This window comes from Trichomycterus rosablanca, chromosome 9 (assembly GCF_030014385.1).
Source record: "Trichomycterus rosablanca isolate fTriRos1 chromosome 9, fTriRos1.hap1, whole genome shotgun sequence".
Taxonomy (NCBI): Eukaryota; Metazoa; Chordata; class Actinopteri; order Siluriformes; family Trichomycteridae; genus Trichomycterus; species Trichomycterus rosablanca.
Window position 1 is genome coordinate 8,210,240 of NC_085996.1, and position 26,782 is coordinate 8,237,021.

Here is a 26,782-nt window from a genome sequence, read left to right on the forward strand (position 1 = left end):
AAAGCTTTGGCCAATCCTCCCCACCCTCAGAGACAGCCAATCATGTCTTTGTAGAAGCCCAGCTGGCAGACAGCACTGCTGAGATTCAAACCCGGATCTTACTGGTGGTGGGCTGACATAAATAACAGCTGTGCTACTCAAGCGCCCGCAAATCTGTCTTTGGGCTGTATCAAATTGTGCTTTATTGTGCTTATTTCTCAAGTCAAATATGTTAACACATTATTATTAATAGTAATAATAATAATATTATTATTATTAATAATAATAATAATAATAACAATAATAATAATAATAATAATATTTATAATAATAATAATAATTTAGGGTACAATTTCTGCTGAATTTACCCTGGGAAATCACACGGTTTTGCTATTTTGTATAATATGTTAAATTCATCATATTAACAAAATTGTGCAAAGCCACGTGCTATTTTTACATCCAAAAGCATCTTAAATTTAATATAAGTCATTATTAAAATATATTTAATAGCCCAACACACATGCATACACAAACAATTTCATGGTGCAGTTACACCACAGTAACCAGAGTTTCAGAAACTCCAGAACCTGCTTACAGTTTACTGGTACTGGAGGATCAGCGACTATAGCCACTTTTAGGACTAGCAGATGCGTCTGGTCAGTGTTCTTGAGGGACTGGCATGTAAATGTAGAACGGTTTGATATGCAGTGAAGGAATGTTGATGTAAAAATGTTTGTACTTTAGAAGCTTTTTGAGGGAATAGAAAGAACTGGTTAATGAGCTGTCTGGTCTAAGACCAAATTATGATTCTGAGTTTAGATTCACATTCACTTCAGTGTCAAAATCAATTGTTCTTGCTGTAAAAAGGATTCAAGACAACAAAGTTGACACACACGCACACGCACACACACACTACCCTTAGTTACCCCCTTATAACATATGTTGCTGTTGCATAGAGGGCAAGTTAGTACCAACACACACACACACACACACACACTGTCATAGCTGCACAGGAAGAAAGAACCTCCCTTGTTCCTCGGGCGAGTGAGGTAGATGGTGCTGTATCCAGGCTCTGTCAGAGTGAGGTCAGAGTTCAGAGGCGTTTTTGTAGTCAGACAGTCAAGCTGTTAGTCAGTCTCACTGCGTCCTCCAGCGCTGAGAGGCAGATGCTTCCTCTGGAGAAGAAGAGTGTGCTCTCTCATCTCGGGGTGGGTGAGGGTCCTGAGAGCTGCTGGAAGATGGCGCCCCCCTGTGGGGACACTGGGCCACCATGTGGGCAACACTCTGACAGTAGTGGCATTTCTTTGGCTGAGGGGGCAGACTGCATTCTTTAGCATGGTGGTCCAGACCTCCACAGTTATAACACCTACACAGAGGGAAGAGAGAGAGAGATGGAAGAGAGAGATAGAGAAGAGAGAGAGAGATATGAGAGAAAGATGGGGGAGAATATAAGCAAAATGAAAATAATGTTTATTATTGATTAGGATTTTAACATCATGTTTTACACACTTTGGTTACATTAATGACAGAAACGGTAGTTACTCATTACACAAGATTCATCAGTTCACAAGTTTAACATCAAACACAGTCCTGTATCTCCAATTCACCTCACTTGCATGTCTTTGGACTGTGTGAGGAAACCGGAGCTCCCGGAGGAAACCCACGCGGGCACGAGAAAACATGCAAACTCCACACAGAAAGGACCCGGACAGCCCCACCTGGGGATCGAACCCAGGACCTTCCTGCTGTGAGGCAACAGTCCTATCCGCCCATGAAAATAATGAAACGAAGCACAATGCATACTGTGAGTCCATATAATGTGTGTCTGTTGTCTCCAGGGCTGTTAAACAGGCGGTCCTTTAGATTTCTATTTTATATTTTTAAAAATAAAAAGTAATGAGTCTGTAAAAGGAGTAAAATTAGCTTTTAAAGAAAAAATGATAAGAGAAAGTCAAATTCGCACATCTGTTGCTCTTTAGATTGTGTTGCCACCTGTACCCAGTTGTATAAATTAAAAATTGGACCCCTTTAGGACCCCACAGACCAGATGATGCGTGGGTGATGGACCATTTTCAGATTCAAAGCAACGTAATTACGACAGGACACAATTCAAGCAACCAAAAGCTTTGCTAACATGCTGGACTGTGGGAGCTTGATGCTAATAGGGCTTGATTCTTTAACATTCTGATCAATAGTTCGGTAACTTAACCTCTGAGCTGTGAGTAGCACATTGCAATGGAATATAAACATATTTAAAATAATCAAGTAGCATTAAATTTACAGTCATCGTGAATCCTCTACACTCGCAATGTGAAATCTGTCACTATGTGTTACTATGGAGCTTGAAGTTGCCATGGTAACATTAGCTATGTCTAAATATAGAACAGCAGATTTTACATTACAGCACAGACTGAGACCGGGTGTCCAGAGTATTTAAAAGTTTGAGCGAGGTTTAGTTTTAGTGCCTCTGATTTTCGTTTCATCAGCAGGGTTTTCCTAGGATTCCTATGCTTGTGTGTGAGAAGGGAAATGGCTACGCTAAACTAGGACTAAAATAATCACATAGAATATATCACACAGATCTCACTGATATAAGTTCTCTCTCTCTCTTCTGTATAGCTGGCATGTCTTTTGACCCAGTATAAGAAAATTATTTATTTATTTATTTATTTGTTAGGTTTTCAACGCCATGTTTTACACACTTTGGTTACATTCATGACAGGACAGGTTACTGGTTACACATGATTTATCAGCTCAGGTCTTTTAATGTCAAACACAGTCAAGAAGGGCACCCAGCGGGATATACCGCTAGCACACCAGCGCCAAGGTTCTGAACTCCTCGGTCGGTCAGTCGGTTGGGCGCCATCTAGCAGGTATATTTGGCAGTACCTGCAGGGAGGGATACCCGGAATATGTAGGCAGGGTCTTCAAACACTGTGTAAGGACCCTGATTGGTGGATAGAGGCGCCTGTGCAGAGTGCATGGGTGGAAAAGGGTTCCGTTAAGGGCTGCACGCGGGTTGGAGGAGGCATGAGCAGCAATATACCCTCCTCAACTGCAAAAAAATCAGGGATCCCCCAGCAGCGGAATACAAACTGACTACACTAAATTGGGAGAAAATGGGAGAAAAACGCATGAAAAAAACATTCGTATCTCCAATTCACTTCACTTGCACGTCTGTGGACTGTTGGAGGAAACCGGAGCTCCCAGAGGAAACCCCACACAGACACGGGGAGAACAAGCAAACTCCACACAGAAAGGACCCGGACCACTCCACCTGGGGCTCGAACCCAGGACCTTCCACTGTCCCACCCCGAGTACAGGAAATAAAATATAAGTATGTTAGCAGTGTCAGCGTATCCTATCGTATTGACAAACGTATCGGATATTTGTGACCCTGACCAGGATTGAGTGGTTGATATAAATTAAATGTAAAACAAACAACAACTGTTCTTACAGTAATAAGTTGTTGGATATTAGTAAAACAACTTATGGAAATGCTAACGCAGTGGACTGCCAGATTAATTGTGAAGGTTTTGATTTGTGATAAATTCTCATGGTGGGACAATTAGGAACTAAAAACAAAATTAACAAATAAAAACAAAATTTGATCCCTGTCCAGTCCTGCCTCACAATGCTAAATACAGAAAGGTGCAGTACTTCATTTATTGTGTTCTCGTAACCTGTAGGTGGCAGTGCAGGATCTATAGTGCAGAGCTGCTGATCTAGTTGAGGTTGAGCCACATCCAAGATGCAACATATAAACGTGTATAATGTATAGCTACAATAGGTCTATAAAAAATGGTGCAGATCACACCACAAGTTCAGAAGCACTGCATTTAAGAGCCCAAATAAATCTGTTACATGGTGGAGTGTCATAGGTTAATTACAATCAACAACAATCAACTAACAAAATCCCCAAAAGGCATATAGTGCATGCAAAAGCATCAGTCAGGTAAAAAAAAATTACATACAATTATTCAACTTTTCAAAACATATAAACAAAAAGCACAAGTAGAGAAGCAGATAACCCCTTTCCAGAGTACAAATTTTCCCAAACAACACACAACTAAAATAAATAAAGAAGTAAAACAAAAACTGTACTACAAAAAGGTATTTTAGAGGACAGGGTGCACCCTATGGTGCAAACACTTTACTGCTTATTTCTCCCCATGCCCCATAAATATTATTCAACAAAGAATTAACCAACTTCAAAATTAACTCAAGACCTTATGGCCTCCTTAATCCCCTGTTTGAATTATCACTAAATACTGAAGACATTTGAGAACACAGACCAAAAAGCATTTTTCTAAAAATCTATCATTACAAATCGTTCATAATCACTTTCCTTCATGCGACCGGAGGCGTTTTCATAAATGTAGTAAATGTATTTCCGTCAGCCTTGAATTCTTTCAAATGCTCTTTAAAGTTACTTTAAATTAATGCTGCTATTCAGTCAAACGAGCAGCATCGCTAATCGTATAAACTTTGACGCAAAGTGTGAAAAAGATGAAGAAAGAGTGAGAGAAAGCGGGATCAAGCATCAACACCCACGGACGGTTTATTTCTGTGTGATTTTGGGAGCTCTCCAACAGCGTTCAGATCTCACACACTGTAACACACATTTAGTAGCAGATGCCGTGCAAAGTGCCAAGCTGAGGAACACCTTCTGCTCAACAAACAGTAATTAATCATCAGATCTGAATCCAATAGATCACTTCTGGGATGGAACAAGAGGAGAAATGCAGCATGGATGTGCAGCTGTCAAATCTGCAGCAATTACAGCATGCAATCATGTCCACATAGAACAAAATCTTTAAGGAATGTTTCCAACACTGTGTGGAATCCATGACAAACAATTCTGAGATCAGTCCTGTCCAGCGTTAGTATGGTGGGTGTTCCTAACAAAGCGGCCAGTGAGTGTATATGATTGTGCAGTCATGCAAAATGAAAATAATACGTGTCCGAAATTGAACACCGTGGCTGCTAACTCATGCTCCGAGCTCAACAGTGATTCTGCATGTGATATCATTATTAAAAATTAATTATTGGGTGCAGTCTGGCGGGCAGGATACATTATTGAGGCCCAAAAAATTGGGCTGCATAGTTCAAACAGTTCAGCAACAGGACAGACTTAACTAACTTTAATGCTTTAAAAAGATTTCTTTTACAGGATGCCACACATTTTAGTCGTGACTCTGTTTAGAGCTAAAATTCTGTGTTCAACTGAATTGAAATGTGTGCATTTGTGGATGTTTCAATTGACCATTCCACATACACACACACAGGCAAGCTTTAATAGCACTCACAGCCTTAAATACTTAATCAATTGTTAATCATTTAGCAATATCGCCATGGCAACAAGCATCAGCTGATCAATGACTACGATTAAAAGCTGGACGTAACAACACACAAAAGCAAATGAGCCACTATACAAAAAACATGTTTAGCTTTAACAAAAATAACTTTTACATGATTACAGGAACATAAAACCCAAAACCAAAAAAAATTTATTCTAATAAATGTTCTGCACATGCACACATATGAAATATAGCATTTTATTTTATAACTACTGTCCAAACACAAGCTCTGTTTTTACTACAGTTTATTTATATTACAAAAAAAAAACAATTTAATGTTTCTAGATAAAATTATCTTATATCTCTTTTTATACATTACTAATTAATAAGTTAATAATATGAATAAAATCTTTTCTGCTAATTATATGACCACAGTATACTTATTAAAATATAAATCAAATATAAGTCGTGTTTATAGGGTACACCCTATAAATATAAATTAAATAAAAATTATTAATAAATTAAACATTAAAAAAATAAAATACAAATTACCTGATGAATATTAAATAGTGGTTAAAATATGGGTCTCTTTTATAGTCTTTTCCCAAAAATGTATTATTGATTTAACCCTTGTTAATTAATGGAGTATGTTCATTTAGACAATAAAAAAAGAAAAAAAATGAAAATAATAATGATAATTTAAAAACTTATCATCTACAACAATATCAATCTAAACTAAAAAGTCTATTATAAATAATAATAACAACAACAACAACAACGATAACACCATATTGCTGACTTACCGGTCTCCCTTTGGTTTGCGTTTAGGGGGCGGGGCTTTGCCTTTGGGTCGCCGGTCACTGCCGGAGCATGACGCACCCCCAGGCCCTGTTACCCTGAGTGACTCCAGCCCTTTACTGGACTTCTTATATGTGAACTCCACCTGCTCGCCCTCCCTCAGACTCCGGAAACCCTCCATCACCAGCTTACTCTGGATACACACACACACACACACACACACACAATGTAGAAATTAATATCAAGGCAGATCTCAGCAGCCTCCAACCACAGAGACCTTTACCAAAATGAGCAGGTGGATCCTTTGATAAGACAAACACCCTGACCTGAAGAAACAGATTTCAGCTACATTTAGGTTAAGGGAAACAGCTGGTACATGTCATTTTTGATCATCTTTTTCCTTGCAGATATCCAGTGGAGATAAATTTAGAAACTCATCCATTTGAATTGAATCTGAATTTTGAACATGTAAGTGGCTGGACAGGCTCTATAGATGTGGGTGCCAAAGCAGCTTAGAAAAATCCCTCTCCAACACAGAACTGACCATAACTGTTCAGCTCCACAATGATATGCCAGTAAAGACCATAAATAGGTGAGGATGGAAAAATAAAAGCCTTTTAAAATCAATTAGCTTATAAAAGGTTTTATCATCAATAGCACTGCAGTGCTGATAATTATTAAGTCATTATGTAATTTTGTTAATGCACACAGATATTTTTAATCAATCAACTAACGTCATTTCAGACGGAGGCACTTTTCCTTTAAAGTAAGCACAGTGGAAATCTTTCTAGTGAAGTGAGTGTTTAGGAATTGCTCTTCAACTACATTTAAAATAACTGAGTCAATATTGCTAAGATGGTAATTAAACTGAAAACTGTTGCATCTTATCTTTGTCAAAGCATTCTAACACTTTCCATCTATTACCCATTTACAAACCTATATTATGAGAAGTATATTATGGGACATTAGGCAAACTGCTCAAAAAAAAAGCATAACGCAGTAAATTGTAAATACAAATACAATAACACAGTAAAACACAGTAAAAAAAAATACAAAAACACAGTATTTGATGTTTAACCATACAAGCGTCATGTTTAACCATATAAGCGTCATTGTTTTTTAAAGTTTCCTTTAGATGGCAAAGCATACACCAGGTTTAAGTGATTCATTCATCTCTTTATACAAGGAATTCAATTACCAGCGGTAGCCTGACCATCTCATACAAAGAGTCAAAATCGATTCCATTAAAGTCACCAGTTATTCTTATATTTCATTAGTGGTTTCTCCAGCTGGAAATGTATTTCCACTCAATTGAATAAAGATGTTGAATAGAGAATAAGAATTAACTGACATTCTTCATTTAATTCAACCAAACTGATCGATGTTTAAAAGGATTATTGTGTTAAGTGCTTTGTGTAGTGTCTGAAGTTGCAGTTAGCTTGTTCAGGTTGAGGAAAGTGCAGCAAGTTTAATGGAAATTACATTTTAGTGTCCAGTCGAGTAATGCTTCCTGGCAGGACCAAAGTTTGTTTTAAATAAAACTGTCAACACTATTTTAGCACAAACAGAACGATCGTCTGATACAAGGTCAGAAAATATACAACTCCTATTTAAATCCCTTACTATTATTGATAATGCTGCACTGTGTTTTTCAGTTGTAATTTTTATTCATGACTTGCTTTCTTCAGTCAGCTTTTTTAACAGTTGTTTAGTCATACGACAAAGAGCAATATTTATCCAGCACTCGGGTGGTGCAATGGTAAATTACGCTAGTCCACTGGGGAAACTGCTCCCACCGCAACCCTGACCAGGCTAAAGCGGTGGTAAAACATACAAATGAAACTAAATTAAATGTATGTATCCAAACTTAACCAATTCAGATGCAGGCAGCATTCTTGAAAAATGCCCCTGAGTTGTACAACAGAAAAGAATCCACCATATCAACCAGAGGTCAAAAGTTTAGAGAGCTGATTGGTTTGTTTCTCTGAATGGGTGGGGTGACATTTTGAAAAAATCTGTCAGCCAATCTTAGGTGATAAGGGCAACCAGATCATTAGTATCTATGTGCATTGCAAAGTTGATATCACATGAACTGCAGTCTGTAAAAATACAGTTTGTGGCTTCACTTCAACCTCATGCAACACCACTGGAATAAATTGGAACCCTAACTGTGGGTCTTTTTTTACTGTGGGCCAATCTTGCCCTTATGAATAAATGTAAATAGACTAGACAGAAAGCTAGACTAGCGCTAACATAGTTCCACATAATTCATACACCCAAGAGACTGAAAAAAAACACAATGATTATTATACCTTTATTACACCGTTATTACACCATTTATTACATGATTTTACTGACTGAACTTAAATTTTACTTGCATTTCCCTCCCAATCTTATTCTCAGTCCCACAAATCACAAAATGATCAGTGTGATCTTAAAATTATGATCACCATTTTTCTGGGTTTTTTTATTCATAAAATTCATGAAAGTGACCACGTCTAGGTTCCTTTTTAATAGATTCTTTGTTTTTATTTAGTTAGACCAATCACAGCACACACTGACAAAACAATGCAGACTAGAGCTCCGGAGTCAAACTAGTCATGAGGTGATAAAGTAGGCTAACCAGGCAAGGCAAAATGCAATGAATTGGAAATAAAATGGATCCATGTGTATTATTTTGAACGGCTGTGATACTGATCAGAAAGCAAGAACACGCCAGGTGGCCTTCAGAGCGTCAGTGCTGCAAAGAACCAACGCTATTTCTCTCCAAGCAAAAAAGCTGTGCCCTCATGGTTCGAGTTCTTCTCTGAGAGGGCTCCTGCACTGTTCCTCTGCTTTCACTCTCTATCCTGTTATTGATTGCTTCCTCTTCGACTTCTCCTTTTTCTCTCTGTTCTCATTAACAGGGGTCAGTGATGTGTTGTGGTCGGTAAGGGGGGCGGGCGCATGTGTGGCTCCATTAAAACTATTTCAGCACAGGAGGAGGCGTAGAAAAGAAGGCAGAGGAGGAGAGGAAGTGAGAGCAAAATGTTCAGCTTTGACATTTAAACCCTATGCCATGACATTTCATCCTTCCTTCTGACCTTTGACCTCTTTCCCCTCCCCCATTTGCTTTCATGCTCTTACACAGTTTCACCAGGTCTATGTTAGCAGCGCAGTCCTGGTTAATCACACACACACACACACACAAACACACACACACACACACACACACACCTACAAGCACCTAGACAAATCTACACATGCCGGCACACTCCATATCAATCCACACACACCGTCAGTAGTGGCCGGATATAAACTCTGTACCAAGGTTACCAAAAGTGTGTGTGTGTGTGTGTGTGTGTATGTGTGTGTGTGTGTGTGTTTGTGTCTTTAGTGTGTGTGAACCCATTAAAGCAGAAGTGTTTTTTCTTGGCCCTCTTTATGATCTCTGAGTTAGAAGCATGTTTCAGAAACCTGATCCCCCTTTAATACCCAGCATGTTTCAATAGGAGCTGCTGATGCAGAATGCATTGAATTTTTAACGTCAGTACAGAAGAACAGTAAACATCATGACATAAACCTTATTTATGGAATACACTTTATGCAAAAGGAAAACAACTTTCACTCCTGATTATCTCAGTTCAGAGGAAAGAGTTCACTGAAAAATGTTAAACATTTGTTCAGTAAAAAATGACAGTGGTTTTCTTCGAGTACAATCCATCTTGCCTTTTATTTGATTGTGTTTTACTGTATTTAAATGATTAAAACATAGCAAAATACAGCTCACCATTTAGTTACACTAGACAATGAGTCTCACTCCTTCTGATGGTTGAGTGAAAGACATTATTGAATCATTTTTTATTCATTAATCAATGACACAAATCTACAGAACGCTTTACTCACTTCAGTGCACCCTTGATTTGTCAGTCATTCCGTTAAGTGTTTGTGTCATTTATTTAAAAAATGCTCTTTTTAATATTATGAATTAAAATCAACAGCAGGACAAAATGTGTTTTAAAGTATATTTACAAAAAAAAATCAAACAAGTGAAATATTTGGGCTGGTTTTGGATTCACTTTACTTTTGTGAGAAAAAATCTTTTTAATTATAAAAAGTGTTTTAAAACGTTTTCTAAACAAGTACCCAAAGTCTCTCCCTCTAATCCACACATCACATCCTGCAACGTTCCCTGTAATTAAGAATTTTTGATGTAAAACCTGTCCAACCACATATTGCACAAACAGTTAAATAGCCCGCAAATTACTAACTTAGCGAGCTAATAATACAGCTTTTACTGCTACCAGGATTAGCTACAAGCTAGAAAATGTTGCTGATTAGCCCCTTCAGCATTCCAGTCATTTGGTAAACTAACAAGATAACATTCTAGATTAATTTAGCTAATCTTGTGGAACTGGACCCAGCATGACCCTGACCAAATTTAAGGAGTGATAACTGCGTTTTGTGTGTGTGTGTGTGTGTGTGTGTGTAAGTCCTTTATCAAACATTAACCCAGGAAACTTCATTCATTTTTTGTTAGTTTGTGAAAAAAAATTTTGTTATATGTTTGGGTTTTGTTTTTTCAGGTGCAGGAGGGTCCTGATCATGTGACTCAACCAGTTTTTTTTTTCTTTGGTTCCTCTTTGGTTTTAGAGTAAAGCAAAAAAAAGCCAGAGAGAGACAGAGGCGGTGGAAGACGGAAGAATGATATTGGGGAGGGGTGTTACTGAGGTGAATGGCAAACTAGCATGGCAGTCTGAGGAAAAAACATTAAAATTTCATTTTTTAATTCATTTATTTATCTTTATTAACCACTTCCTGAAAAACTAAAGAGAAGAAAAAAGTATATGAAACTAAAAAAAAAGAACACCACATGCAGATTGCATCCACTAACCTTTCAGACTCAAATTAATTAAACTGAAATGTTAAAAATCTCTAACAGGAATAATAATTTAAATAATTAAAATAAAATAAAATAATTATAAAGGAATATAAAAAAACGAATCTGCAATATCAGGAATGTATTAATGTATTAATTGGTAAATTTGTAATGCATGCAGCATTGCCACTCAGTTTTTAGGTTTCTCAACATTTGTAAATGACTTTTACAGATAAAATAGACTTTTTACTTTGTTTTTTTTTCTACCTTGTGATTTAACCTTGTACCTTGTGAGCAACTGAGACAGGCATCGAGGTAACGTTTTTTGGGAACATATTAAAACGTGACTGTCAGGAGGAATTTAAACACGCCAGCCCACCTCATCACTTTTCTAACACACTTGCTTTGTTCAGACTCTTAAACATTCATGTTTCCTCTTAATACCTCCAACTTTTGTGCAATAATAAGAACAATCATATGGTGACCAGCAACACCCAGTAACAGCTGATGGAATTTTAGTGGTGCTTTACTGTGGTCATAATGGTAAAGCTTCATCAACTAAAGTGAAGTGAAATGAAAGATACTACACTTGGAGAGGGACGGGGTCACACACCAAACAGAGAAATGGACAAAAGGTTAATCGAAGCCTGATTTAACCTTTACACACAAACACACACGCACACACAAACTAAAACTGGAAAAAACAGACGCCACCAACAGTACCACCCCCCACCTCTGCCCACAATCACACATGTGAGGATGCTACACACACATAGCTCAGAATCTAACATCATGCTAGCATTTTATGTTCACACACTGATGCATGCACAAACACACACACGAATTGGCAGTTTTGTATTGGGAGTTTGAAGTATGAACAGTGTGTGTGTGTGTGTGCGCGTGTGTGTGTGTGTGTGTGTGTGTGTGTGTGTGATTTTGAAGGGGGGGGCAATACCACCCCTTTTTGTCTTTAAAGAAATTCCACTTTTAAAGAATGCCTGCAGAGTGAGAAAACCCCCAACCCCCTATTACACACACACACACACAGTTACTTGCAGCCTTTCTCTTATGTTCAGACCCCCAACACACACATGTGTGCACATGCATTTTTTCATACTCCCCTCACTTTAGCTTGGCATGAACTATTACAGAACACACACACACACACACACACACACACACACACACTGAAATTGAAAGCACCTTTCACATGGTTACCCAGGTAGTAACCAAGAATCACCAGGTAGGCGCTATGTGTAAAAATATCCAGACTCGAAATACAGAGTAACCTGACAGATAAATCAGGTTCAAATGCTTTATTAGTACAATGTGTGAAGAAGAGTCAGTAGATTACCAGCTAGGACAAATGCTTAGGTGAATTAATTAAAACATTAAGACAGTGAAGAGAACCTAGGAGAACATATTACAATGATCTGTTCAGGTGGGTCAATTTTTCAGATCTGTATCTGCAGTGGTTTTAGAGGAGGTCGTCTGTCTTATGACACTCAATCAAGCTTAATAAGAGATTAACATTAGCAGCTTGGTTTATGAGACTGTCAGAAGTGTCACAAAACAAATTTAGCACAGGTACTTGGGTACAAAACAAGATACTTGGCAGTAAAAACAACCACTAAATTTGTCATGAATTTAAAAACGTGCCGGACCAAAGGGTACTGTGCAGTGGAAAAGGGGCATTGTTGGAGAGAGTGATAGAAGTTTAAGGGATCAGGCTCTACCACTGAAAAGCTGATGTTACAAGGCCTTAAGAAAAATTGTAAATGAAATTGAGACGTCTCCCTGTCTGTGACTGGTCTAAATATATCACATCCCGGCCTGCCTGAAAAAGTCACTTTCATGAAGTCAGATCTCTTTTAACATTTAAAGCATCGTTTTAATTAAGCAATCCATTGAAACATGAGCGCAGAAACAAGTGCTGAATGTTTTCACACAGTGGCACCATGTTTGCTTCTCACCATCGTGATAGCTGTTTAGTGTACTGCATGCTCGCTCTCTTCCTTTATTTATCTGCTTATAGCTGTAAGAGCTGCGGCATGACTTGCTCTGAACATGACATTATTTTTATATTTACCACAGTAATTAAATACATTTAATTTTGTCTATTGTAGGAAAATATTCTGTGTTAAGTCAAATAAAAAGCAAATAAAAATCACATAAACACATGTCATTTTAAAGTTTAGTAGTTTGCACTTCAGAAGTAGAAAATCACCCTGCTGCACATTTAATATAGCCTGTTATTAAACCATTGTGTTGCTCAAAACCTAATTAGCATGATTAAAGTCAGATTTGTAACCAAAAAACATTTGTGTTTGTGTACATCAATACGGCTAACCTTTTTTCCTCTTGTTTGAGTTTTTGCCATAACCTCGCTTGTTATATTAATTAAATATGACGGCGAATATTACAACTACAGATCAACTGTTGCTTAAAAAGCATGCATTCACATGACAAAAATACAAGACTACAAGAATACAAGATCAGCAAGACTGATGTTTGAAGGTGTGCAGGTTTCTTTACTTATCTGCTTGCTGATATTATAAGCTCGGCTAAACTAACAGCCCCCTCTAAAACATTCTTTATCAGCAAAGGGACAAAGTCTCCAAGAAAGACATAAAATGCAGTCTTTTGGAGAACATCCTAAACTGTTCATTGTGAAGTCCCACTTTTTATTTTTACATCATTCGAAGTAGTATTTGTCAGCCTAAAGAGCTGCTTGAATTCTATTCGATTATACCTGTTGTAAGTCACTTTGCACACACGTATATGCAAATGAAATGTCAGCAGACAATTGTAGCAGCACACCACCTCAATTTACAACAAATCCTAAGCTAACTATAGCGGGTTTGACCAGAATGGCAAGACTGGTAAAAGCTGACCAGAAAGCTATGGTAACCCAAATAATCCTTCTGTATCATGTCACAATGCACAAATCAAATCAAATTGGTGGGGTGGCACAGTGGCTTGGTGGGTAGCACTGTCGCCTTCCAACATGAGGGTCAAAATCTCAAATGAATGTTAACAATGTCTAAGACCATTTACCACAGAAATTAAGGCTATTTCAGTATCAGAATAGAGTTCTTAAAACATTGTCAGTGATTGTATTTAAAATTTTGAAATTAGAGGTTCTGTTTTATAGTGTTTACATTAAGCCCATCTGCATGCATGTGTATACAGTTCAATATTATTAGATTTAAATTATAGTTATTTATTCAAAGCAAACAAATGTTGGTATTTTTCACATTTTTGTTTTAATTTTGACAAATCCCATAATTTTATTTCTATTATTTCTATATTTCTATGTACAGTCTAGTATCCTAATCCCATTTTTTATGTTTGATATAATCATAGAAGCGCCACAACTAATTATTTGTCTGCATATTTGATTTGGCACAGTTTTACGTGGATGCCTTTTCTGACGCAACCCTCCTATTTATCCAGGCTTGGAGGCGGTACTAAGATTGCAATCATGTGTGTCCTCCTTATGGCTGCATTCACATAACACCATACATTTCTGTATGTGAGTCCAGCCCAGGATTCCAACCCCCAGAACTCAGGCACTGCTGTTACTAGTAGCATGGCTCTTACCATCACACCTCACAAGCTCAACAAAAATAAAAAAGCATAAAGGAAGTAATTAGAGTTCATCATCCTTCAGCTCAGGGTGTGATAGAGTAAAGTCTAATGGTTTATTTCTGGACATCATTACAGTCACTGAGCCAATTCTATGCAAGCCTTTGAAGCAGAACTACACAAAACATTACAGGGGTGATAGAAGGAGGCTTCGGGCCATGTTGTGTTCGTCAATATCAAAGACGTTCACTGCAAAGGATATGGTTGCGGATATTATGAGGAAATGTGTTTTCTCTGTGAATCAGCAGCAGCAGCAGCATCCTCTGTGAAGCTACTGATTCAGCTCGTCCTGCAGATCATTATATCGCTCTCACACACAGTCAGTAGAGATTAAATCATTACAGCAATCTCTGTATAATAGAGCTATAGCATGCGCGCGCACACACACATTCTTTGTCCATTTCGTAGCTATATCTACCATGAAAATGCATTTTTTGGCATAAACTTATTGAATTGGTCGCTCCTCTCTATTCCATCCACCAATTAAAAGTGTCTTTCAGAGATCAAATGTTATTCACACTCACATTAACATGAATATAACATGGTACAGTGTGTACGAGTGGATCTGGTGCAGCAGTGTTGTTGGGATTTTAAACAGCCCATTGACAGTGCTGGGTAAAGTTTAGTGCACTAACAGGCTCCTGTAATCACTGTAATCATCCGCAAAACTATCCACTGATATATATATATCCACTATCCACAGCTAGAGTTGGAGTAACACATTATGCATGAAATAAAAATTGTACACATACAGCACGTGCTAACATTTTATGTGTTTCAGATGTGCTGCTGCACCGGAACACTCATACCAAAACAACACCCTATCATGTCATTACCATGTGTCATTGCAGTGCTAGAAATGATCCACCACCCAAATAACTGAGCTGATTTGTGCTACAAGTATGTATCATAATCAACCATCAACTACTATTTAACTGACCATGTCACTTTTCTTGCATTGCATTTTATCGGGATGCAGTCTTAATAAAATATTGTAGAACAATTTACAGAATACTCCATATTAAATCCTTTAAAGGGTTTACAGGATCCATACAGTCACTCAACATTAAATATTCAGCTATAATAATAAAAACTCACCTACCGGCCTGCACACAGTTCTTTAGTTGCCTAGCAGCTATCTGGATAGCTGTTTCTTGATCTGCACACACTATGCAACCAAGCAGCCCTATTGGCTGGCAGTTGTATTGATTCTTAATAATGGGGTAGTTCTTTAGTATGTCCAATAAAATGTTAAATCTTGCAGTGTTACTTAGTAAATAGAACAACATTTAAATTTACCTTTCACACTGACTGACAAAAATAGAGAATATTTGTGATAAATACTCTTGGTTGCACTTCTTTTGGTTGCACTGAGGAGCTGACAGTACAAAAAGAATAGATATGGATCTGATACACCATGGCTAAGCCAATTCCGATAAAGACTAAAAGTATGCTGATTAAAATTGTAGTTTAAAAAAACTTTACTCTTTGGCTTTAATCTTTTAAAATTACCTTGGGGTAAAAGCAACAAAACTGTACTGTTATATACAAATAATAAAAATGACCCAGGACCCAAGACTCATGTGATTCTCTATATGGGCATTGTTATGTCAAAACCTGACCTGAACCTGAACTAAAGTTCATGTCTCAAATAGCAATTAGTATCTGAGCTAAGTCTCTGTGTGTGGATTATGTGAAATTTTACAAACATAAAGAGACTCAGCTTTAACCATTTTAACCATATTTCCCAAATATTCACATGCATAATGTATTATGTCAGCAACACACATATATATAATAATCAAGATTTCAAGCCTAAAAACTGCAAGTGCACGTATACTCATTAAACCCAGGTTCTGCTTCCTGGGCTTCTTTAAAGAGCAGCTATTTTAACACCACATCAATACATCTCATTAATAGCACTATAAGACATTAGCCTTAATAACCCGACCAAAATAAACAATAATAAAACAGATCAAGGAAACAGCTCGCTGCAGCAGTAGGTTTGAAATGTGGTGTATAAACATCATGACATTACAAATGGCAAGAATTTTACAGATAAGTCTGATAAAGGTTGATGTTATTTCCTGTCAGCCAAACTGGACATACAAGATTTCATTAACCAAACACATTTTTGAGGTAAAGGTAAACATAAGGCAAAAATTTTGTCTCTTTTACTTTGTCCTACTAAAATCAAAAACACAGATCAGTCTCCTTATTACAGAACTTATAAACTCTGTTTGGAACAGTGTGTGAAATGTGGGAAAAACAATTCCATTTTCTCTAATTAATCGTGGTTTGTAGTAATCTGGTTTAACACCTTTTGTTCTTTCTATGAATGTGTTTATGCGCTGTCCAATTAAGTAACGTAATTAAGATTTTTGCACAGTGTACTTGCAGTTGAGGTGGTATTATTAATATATTTATTATTTCTTAGCAATAAAGATTTATTAAGCACAACTGCTTTAGCAATATGTAAGCTTTATAATAGACTACATGTAATTCAACATTGTTGTGATTTATCAGTTTAATGTTTAGTTGTCTGTTTAGAAAATGTTTCAGTCAGAAATGAGGGATGATACAAGTGTTAAGTCATTTTGAAAGATAGTCATAGATTACTTTATCAGAACAAAGAACATTTATAATCTCATATGTCGTTTGTGTTGGGTTTGTTATTATAATCATATTTATGGAGCTATGTGATTTTAAGAGGTTGGTTTTAATCAGTTTTTTTTCTTTGAAACTTTTAAATGAATTGTAGGCCAGTTAATTTATCAATTTAATGTTCAGTTTTTTGTTTTCTCTCTGCCTTTCTGTGATTAAACTATTTTAACACTTGTCTGAAGTAGAAAGTTACTAATATGAGAAAGGAGTTTTGATAGAATTTATCAGAAATAAAGACAGAGACAAACAAATTAATACATTAATCATTTTAATGAAGTTTAATCATCTCACATGCAGTTTACTGCTGTTTGTTTTAATCTGATTATTAAAAAATGTTGTGTGCTTCCTATGGCTTTCTTTATATGCTATTAAAATTATTAATACAATTTCTAAAAAAAAATAAACTACATTCAATAAATCTATTTTCATTAAATCTATTTTAATACACACAGTAAATGTTAATGATTCAACTTTTAATTTATCAGGTTATTGAAAATCTCTGATAAATTAATATATGTTCAGCTGTCTGCTTTGCTTGTCTGAGAGCTAATAATCATTTTTATTATCAATCATTTATGCATAATTGTCTTATCAGGCCTTAAAGACCAGCGTACATTTTAAACACTTGTGTTAGCTGTGATTAGTGACATTTCAGAATATGCAAATCGTAAATTAAAACGTCTCTTCAAACCAACTGATGGTAACAGCTCAATCCTAAACAGAGAAACTATTACTTTCTCTTCTAAATTACTGGGGCTCAGATGTATAATATCAGATGTAAAAATTGGGTAGATTTAGCTAACACTAAAACATTAATATATAGACCGGACATAACTAACCAACAACAAACCAAAGACAAACTAACCAAAGAAGCAAACCATGTATCTAGTGATGATGATAGAAACAGACCATGGGCTTTAAGTCCAAGCAGATCTATCGTCCACATTTGCCAGTGTGTGTCAGCTGAACAACAAATGTGACATGTAGAATTTTCCTTTAGTAAAATGTGTTAGATTTTTGATTAGGACTAACATTTCTTATAGCCTACTTGTACCACTTAACCTGCAGTCCACAAGTAAGCACTACAAAATGCCTTTTGTTTGATGCCTTTTGTCTTTCCCTTTAAAGAGTTATTTAATTTGTTTCTCAGCAGTGATACTCAACCTGTGACAAGCAACACATTTTATTTTTAGTGCTGATATTACTGTAAATGATTAACTATTAAAGCAGATCTGCATCCTATAGGATAAGTCATGGTTGTGTTTGGGTCATTTGATACCGAGACCAAAATCCAACCTGACAAAGATATCATAACATAGTGTATCTGCTGTGTTTAAAGCAGCAAAGAATCATGATATTTTTCTAAAGGTTTGACTAAACAAATATGTTATCTTTTAGATTAGGACTAACATTTCTTTTGAAAGCAGTTTTGACAGTTTCTCCTATGCATGACAGGTCATACAGACAATGATCATAATTAATGCTGCTGTCAGTATATATAAAATAATATATAATTTAATCAACTGATACCTAACACAATTATATACAAATTATTTGGATAATATCATGGGATCTGAAAAACTACAACAATATGCTCACTAAATATGAATACTTGGCATTATTACTGAGGAACAAATCAGAAGCATTTACATCAATGCAATCAGCAACACAAGATATAAATGTATAACATTCATTTGCACATATATTATTCAGAATATACAAATCATACAGGCCAACATAAAGATGCACCGTTGGACTCAGTAGGCGAACACTTTAACAGCTTGTCAAAATGCAATCGAAGCAAAACAGATTGTAAAAAATACAAACGAACTCACCTGGTGCACAAAGACGTCTTGTGGGGGTTCAACCTGACGTCCTTCGCTGTGGGTCATCGATATAAATCCGAATCCCATGCGCACATTAAACCACTTGCAGTAGCCGGATCCAGCCACGACCAGCGCCGGGCTCCGCTCCTCCTGAGCTGCACACTTGGCGGCGTCTCCGCCCGGCCCTCCTACACGGGAAATCGAGACACAGTTCCGGTGAACTACCGAGCGTTTGTAGGTTATCTAGGTAAGCTTAGAAACCTGGACCTTGGCTTTTTTCCCCCAACACATTGTTACAGACCTGTAATGTTTGCGCCGAATGTGGGCGAAATACATAATACAGACAAACGGAAATCCCCGCTTAGAAAGTGTCTTCATCAGTGACTCAGTGTTACACTGAGCTACAATCACGTGGACTATGGTTGGACGATATGATATTAATATCGTGATATAAATTGGTCATCATTACACACGCCAGGTGTTCATGTGGTTGTTAGAACGTTTCGTTTCAGTCTCTAAAATTTGGTGTTTGTGCATCTGCAAGTTTGGCCCTAAAAATCCAAAATGTTTGACTGTAGTTTAGCTCTGTAAGGGAGATGGTTTGTTTAAAGTCACACAAGTCATCTCACAATGATAGTACAGGAGTGGTGTGTTGCAATCTAATGTTACAAAAGGTTCTTCTTCAGTTTGCCTTTATTTACACAATTTACCACATTCCCTGAAGGTAAATCCTGCACCTCTTATTTATTTGTACCATTTTATTTACCTCATTAAGCCCCACTGCCATTTTTATTGTTTAAAAAAAAAAATTGTATTTTTAATACGTTTTTGTAAAGCACCTGAATGGATCTACAGTTTCTAGTTCCTCAGAACCTGTAGAAGGCCGATATAATCTTCAAAACATTCCAATTATAACCTTTTTGACACCTTTGGGGAAAACTGGTTCTTTAAAGGTTACATTTACATTTACATTTTCGGCATTTAGCAGATGCTCGTATCCAGATCAACTCACAGAAGAGCTTCCAGAGTAAACATTTCCATAGTCTAGTTTAAGTAGACAACAGTCCAAGAACACAAAATTTGTTAAAGAAATAAGAAATGAATAAGAGCGTTAGTAACTACATGTTCGTTGTCGGCTTAGGTTTTTGTTAGAGAGCTTTTAGAGGTTTTTAATCGTCTTTTGAAGACATTGCGAGAGGATGTTTGGACAGGTTATTTGCATGGTTAAAAGTTCTACTGAAAACAACCACTGTGGCTAGTTTGCTGGCCACAGGTTAAGAACACAGTCAAGGGAAATTGGTTGGTTACAGGTTAGGACCCACTGCCCAAAAACAAATCAAATAACTCTTCAGAGAACAGTTGCTCAGAGCCATAATCTCAAAGCTCTTTGGAGTGCTAGCCACAAGCCTGTGCCCATGGGCAGGCTAAAGACCAAAGTGCAAGTTGATAGGCCAAAGGCTGAGAAATACCTAGCAGGGACAAACTAAAGAACTATTTGGGTAGCTAATAGGCAGCAATAGGTTCTGGCCACAGCTGAGAGGGCAGTTGTAGCTCAGTCATTAAAATACTGGACTAGTAATAAGAAGGTGATTCAAGCCCCACCACCACCTCCACTGTTTGTCATAAGTCACTTTGGATAAAAACTTCTACTAAATGCAGCAAATAAAAATAAATCTATTATACGTAGAATAGTTTACCAGCCGTAAAACCCTTGAAGGAACCCCCCAAAGTGTGTTTTATATTTTTTAAATCCTTAACAGGGCAGCACTGTGGCTCAGTGGGTAGCACTGTGACCTCACAGCAAGAAGGTCCTGGGTTCGATTCCCAGGTGGGGTGGGGTGGGTTTCCTCCAGGAGCTCCGGTTTCCTCCCACAGTCCAAAGACGTGCAAGTGAGATGAATTGGAGACAATTGTCCATGTCTGTGTTTGACTTCAAAAACTTGTGTGAACTGATGAATCTTGTGTAACGAGTAACTACCGTTTCTGTCATGAATGTAACCAAAGTGTAACACATGACGTTAAATCCTAATAAATAAATAAAACCTTAACGACAGCAGTTCTAGAACATTATGTTTCAAGAAATGTCTCGCCGGTATCAGAGGACGATTTTCAGAGCTTTAAAAAAAGACACTTTAAAAGCATCGTGCAGGGGCTGGCCCACCGCATTGCCCTGCTGCGATTGCTCAATTCCACTTCTGCCCGATCACAACACGACTCGCCTACTTTCCGCTGTTTTCTCCCGGTGCATAATTCACGTGCACTCCGGTGGCAGTGGTGGCGGTGGCGGCGGAGGGGGGGCGGGGGGCAGGTGCGCGTATGTTCCTTCTCCCGGCGTAAACAAACCTCCCGAAGGTCTTGCGTTTCCTCATAAACTGTTCATGTGCGGGGCAAAGAAAGCTAAGAATAACGAAATCCTGCAACACTCTGTTCTCCGTCTGAGACCCGAACGAAGTAAAAGTTATCCAACGAATTAATAATAGTAATAAAAATATAATAATAAGCCTTAAAATAAACCTTCGGCCATGTTTCCCCGCGCCCGGACAGCCCGCGTTCCTGCAAAGTTCCTCGGGTAAAGTAACACGTTTCCTCCGCGATCCGGAGCCAGCGATGATGGTGATGATGATGAGGATGATGAAGATGATAGTGGTGGTGATGATGAAGATGCGCGTCACCGTGGATCGGACATTGCGATTTCACAGCGCGCTCGCAGTTAGCTCGCATGGTACAGCGTGCTTCTCCTCTCCTGATGTTTGCTCATGTCTCTCTCTCTCTCTCTCTCATGTAGCCTCCTCCTTCCCTCTCTCTCCTCTCCCTTCTCTCCCTCTCTCTCCTTTCCTTTCTAGCTCTCTCACTCTTTCTCTCGTTCTCTATGCTCGTCTTCTGATTCGCTCATGCTTTCAAACACGTGACTTGGACACCTTCCAAACCACCAAAATACAAATACTACGGTATTAAATAGTTTGGTGCCTGCGGCGCGTATGAGAACACGCTGTTCATTACGCAAGAATGCGCCTTTTTATTTTTGCGACTTTCGTTTCATTCCGATTAGAAAAAGCGCCACTTTAAAGGGAAGATTTTTTAATTTTCAATATACAGTTTATGTCATTTGATTTGCCTTGAATGGGGATTTTTATCGGTTTATCCTCGGTGCTTAGTAAATGTGCTAGATGTTTTTCGTAATTCTGGAATAGTGTCCCAGCAGATATTAGGAATACCAGCTCTTATATCTGTCTTTAAATCTTTATTAAAACCACCTTTATATGTTTTATTAAAACATTTATAGCCTATTAGTAGCTCTTGTCATTAATTTCATTAATTTATTATTTGTATGTTAATATATTAATGTTAAATAACCATAAACAATTTATTTAACATAAATATTTATTAGCATGCACAAATAATGTATAAACATACATATACACAAATAAAACAGTGGTGATTTTATTAATATTAACAGTAATAATAACCCTTAATCATCCTGTGTTTGTAAGTATAAAGCACAAAGTAAATACAGTGCAATCAGAACTAATATTATACACTAAACCTTATTTAATGTTAACAGATATGTTGAACTATTTCAGTTTAAAATAACTAATAAAGCTCATTTGAAAAAAAATACATATAAATATATATATATATATATATATATATATATATATATATATATATATATATATATATATATATATATATATATATATAATTATGTTGGGATATAAAGTACTAAAGTATATTTTATAAGCATTGCAAGGCTTTTCTTTGCTGTGATTCCTGTTACTAGTTTGGTTTATGAAATGCAATAAAAAATCCAGAGATTTTTTTCTATAGAAAACAGCAGGAGGAGCTTCTTAATTATAGATATTAATAAATGTATTAATATAATAATACAAATAAAAATAACTAATAAAAAAATAACAATGTTACATTTACTATACACTGAAAAGGAGCTTACATTAATCATTAAATCAGTACATACTTATTTACTTTAATAGGAAAATTGTTTAATTTAACATAATTATAAATTGTGTCACTTGAACTACTTTAACTTTTGTTATTTGTTATCAAGTTGGATAAGTTTCACTTTTACTCGCTTTCACTGTGTTGCTAATTTGCAATCCCACTTTCTTCTATGTGTCCTTAATTATTTTACATTATTGCTATTTGGCTGTAACATGTGGCATGATTTTATGGTACCAGTATGATCCAAATATACAGTAAAAAATAATATAAATTATATAATCATGATGCATATTAAGTGAATAAATTGCAATATTCACAAGACACATTTGCCAACTAACTACATCACAAAGTCATGTCATAATACTATTATAATAATATAATTATAACTTATATGCTAAATATTAAATATTTGGAACCAGTGTTTACCTGATATTTGTGTATATTTTTACCATAAGTACACCATTTGTAAAAAGAATGAGTGTCTAAATGAATAAGCATGCACAGCAAGTGGAGGGCTTTTAACCTGTAATGTACAAATTTATTCTGCTTATATATTCAGATTTTGTAACTGTTCACTTTTAAATGTGCTAACATGCAATTTAGATTCACATTTGATGCTCTAAAACCATTGTTTAAAATAAACCAAATTATTTCACCTTTATTTTTAGGTGTTGAACACTGACATCTCTATTCTCATCTAGGTAAGTAAATTAGCTTTTACTGTTTAAAAACAAAAGTATTCTTGCTAAAGCATGGTAAAAAATGGTTGTTTTAATGTATATCTTAATCAGGAACTAATCAAAACAGCATTCTCATGAAAGCATACGAAGTACATAGCTTCAATTAAAAAGTACAAAAATAATATCAAAAGCATGTAGTCAGGGAACGTGTATGAGATTTTAGATTGGCTTAAAGTCACATGCAAGGAGAAATTTGCAAACCCATACAAATCAGAAACTATTATCTACACCAGATAAAAAAAATTATTCAGTATACTCTTTTTTCAGAGTCTTCAATTCAACAGACTCTTTTGTTGTTGTTGTTGTTCCATTTTTTTAACTGCTGGGGTGCAAGCTACCCTTACAACTACCCCCCTTTTATATGAATGCTTTGTTTTTATTGTTAGTGAAATTGGCCTAGTTGAAAATAAAAAATTCAAAGGCACCAGTTCAAAAGTAGATCCAACTATCATATGGTTATCTAAAACGATTTCCTGTTTTTGTTCCACAATTTCACAGTCCCTTTTTGCCAAGAAGCATGTTTTTCATCATATCCCTTCATGGCTACAATGGCACATATTTCGCAAACCAGGATTTTTTCCTCTTCTTAGAGTCAGGGGGGTTGAAAACACTTCAGAAGAGTGAATCAACAACCACCCCCACCATCCTCCAGATCCTCCCCTCACCCATGCTGTCCCACTCAGGAATTCCAGCACAGTGGGCGCGTCCCAAACACACCCAACCCCCGACTAAAGCTCTGAAGATGCTTTTTGCATGCTGGGAATGCTATTGGGGTGGTCAACAAAGACAGCTTGGGTGATGGCAAGCTTCTGGTCACCGTCGGTGTCAGATGACATCCAGTCACTTCATTTCCTGTGCTTGGAATTTTTCCCATCCACCACCACCATTCATAAAAACAGTGTTCCAGAGTTCCAGTGTTTTTATCTTACCCATTTACATTTTCCTTTAGAAAACTCAATTAACAGTTTTATTAAGACACATGTTTACGCAATGTGTATCACTTTTGTAAAGAAAAATTATATATTTTTTATCTTTAAACCTGGCAGCGAGACTTAAACCAACAACATTTTTATTACTCAACACATCAACAGCTTATCCACATTGCCACTGTCTGGGCCCTGAGCAAGGCCCTTAATCTTCATTTGCTTGCATTGTATTTTTGCTTGTACACCTGTTAATTTACTTGTTCACTTAAGGATCCGGGGCAAAATAAGGGTGAGATTCAAAAGATATTAAAGTTACACTGTTTTACACTTGCTACAACAGCGTGGCTTTGTAAATACATTGTGTGTGTGTGTGTGTGTGTGTGTGTGTGCTTGACTGGCCTGCCTGCAGTCCAGATCTGTCCCCCATTATTGAAATGTATGGCACATCATGAGAAGGAGAATCATATGACCGCAACCAGGGACTGTTAAGCAGCGGAAGTCTCACATCAAGCAAGAATGAACACAAATTAATAGGAAAGCTAATGGAGAACAGTACCAAGTTTTTTTTGTGTGTTGCAGGCATCAGATTCTAAATTTGTTTATAATTACAAAATACAGTAAAACATTGGAAACCTTTTTATACTTTTAAATAAAGGTTTTAGAGAATTAACAAATCAATGATTTTCCTGAATTTATTACAGTGTTTTTAATTTCAGAGTTTTGCAGACTATTATGGACTTACTTCCACAGTTATCTGACCCATACCCCATCCAGCATTTATGGAGGCACTTCAATAACATCACAAGATGCTTTTGGAATATTGTAAAATTATGCTGGGAGAACATGGATCAACAGATTTTACACCAACTAGTGAAGGCCAATGTCAGCTCAGGAGCATATATTCAAAACATACCAAATACAATGGCGTTCTAAAATTCATTTTTAAATAATCAATTTTTCCTCAAAGTGGTATGCTAGTTATATGATTTAAGATGTGGATATCACAGAGGGAGTCATGGGTTATTTGCATGATTAATTTATGATCAACATTTGAAATCAAACCTGAATTCTGCAAGATTAATACGTGAAGACAAGAAGAACATTTTAAATTCTTAACAAAATGTGACCATAACATAAACAAATCTGGAGATTAAAACCAGACTGTTAGAACATTAAAAACTCCTCACAGTGACCTGAAGCAATAACTGAACAAGGACCTCAGGTAACACGTTGCTGTGCAGCACTCTCTTTACCAGCAGCCACATTTACAGCCTAAACTATTTTATAGTATCTAATTTCTTGATTGCATTAAAAACAAGAAAAAAACATATCAAGAAGAAAATTAACATTTAAGTCTGACATTTAATTTTTAATATTTAATTAAGATTTAGTATATTGCTGGGTGGCTCAGTGGCACTGTTGCCTCACAGCAGGAAGTTCCTGGGTTTGATTTCCAGGTGGAGCCGGGTGCTTACTGTGTGGAGTTTGCATGTTCTCCCTGTGTCTGTGGGATTAAAACCCATGTCCCCAGATACTGTGCATCAGCCACATCTCTGTACAACCTATGGTAGTTATATCCTCTGTAAATATGTTAACTATATTTTTCTTGGACGCAGAGCCAACATTTTTGCAACCCTCAGATGAAATTTTTGGGCTCTTTCTTACAAAATCATCGTGTCATTTATTAAACATCGCAAAAATTAAAGAATTTTGGTTGCTTTTGACTTAAAATGTGAAAAAACAACATAATTGTACTTAAAACTCGGGAGTATTTCAGCAGTTCTTATTGTTTACTTTACTTAAATAGATTAGATAGATAGATAGATAGATAGATAGATAGATAGATAGATAGATAGATAGATAGATAGATAGATAGATAGATAGATAGATAGACATAGACAGACACAGACAGACAGACAGACAGACAGACAGACAGACAGACACAGACAGAGATAGATAGATAGATAGATAGATAGATAGATAGATAGATAGATAGATAGACAGACAGACAGACAGACAGACAGACAGACAGACAGACAGACAGACAGACAGAGAGAGAGAGAGAGAGAGAGAGAGAGAGAGA

The 26,782-nt window shown here is 36.7% G+C and overlaps 1 protein-coding gene across 1 annotated transcript; it reads right to left on the bottom strand.

Annotated features, from left to right (window-relative positions):
• Positions 1–1,116: 1,116 nt before the first annotated feature.
• Positions 1,117–21,597, bottom strand: lin28b (lin-28 homolog B (C. elegans)). Its single transcript, XM_063001940.1, has 4 exons — positions 21,588–21,597; positions 19,083–19,261; positions 6,083–6,270; positions 1,117–1,345 (listed from the first exon to the last, which is right to left on the bottom strand). Exons 1-4 carry the CDS (start codon positions 21,595–21,597, stop codon positions 1,117–1,119), a joined length of 606 nt encoding a protein of 201 aa, XP_062858010.1.
• Positions 21,598–26,782: the final 5,185 nt, after the last annotated feature.

What these genes read in the sequence shown, in the direction of transcription:
- lin28b (XM_063001940.1), bottom strand. An exon ending in AAGACGTCTTTGTGCACCAG is followed by an intron (nt 6,271 to 19,082) that starts GTGAGTTCGTTT and finishes GTGTGTATCCAG; the next exon opens with AGTAAGCTGGTGATGGAGGG. An exon ending in CGCAAACCAAAGGGAGACCG is followed by an intron (nt 1,346 to 6,082) that starts GTAAGTCAGCAA and finishes CCCTCTGTGTAG; the next exon opens with GTGTTATAACTGTGGAGGTC.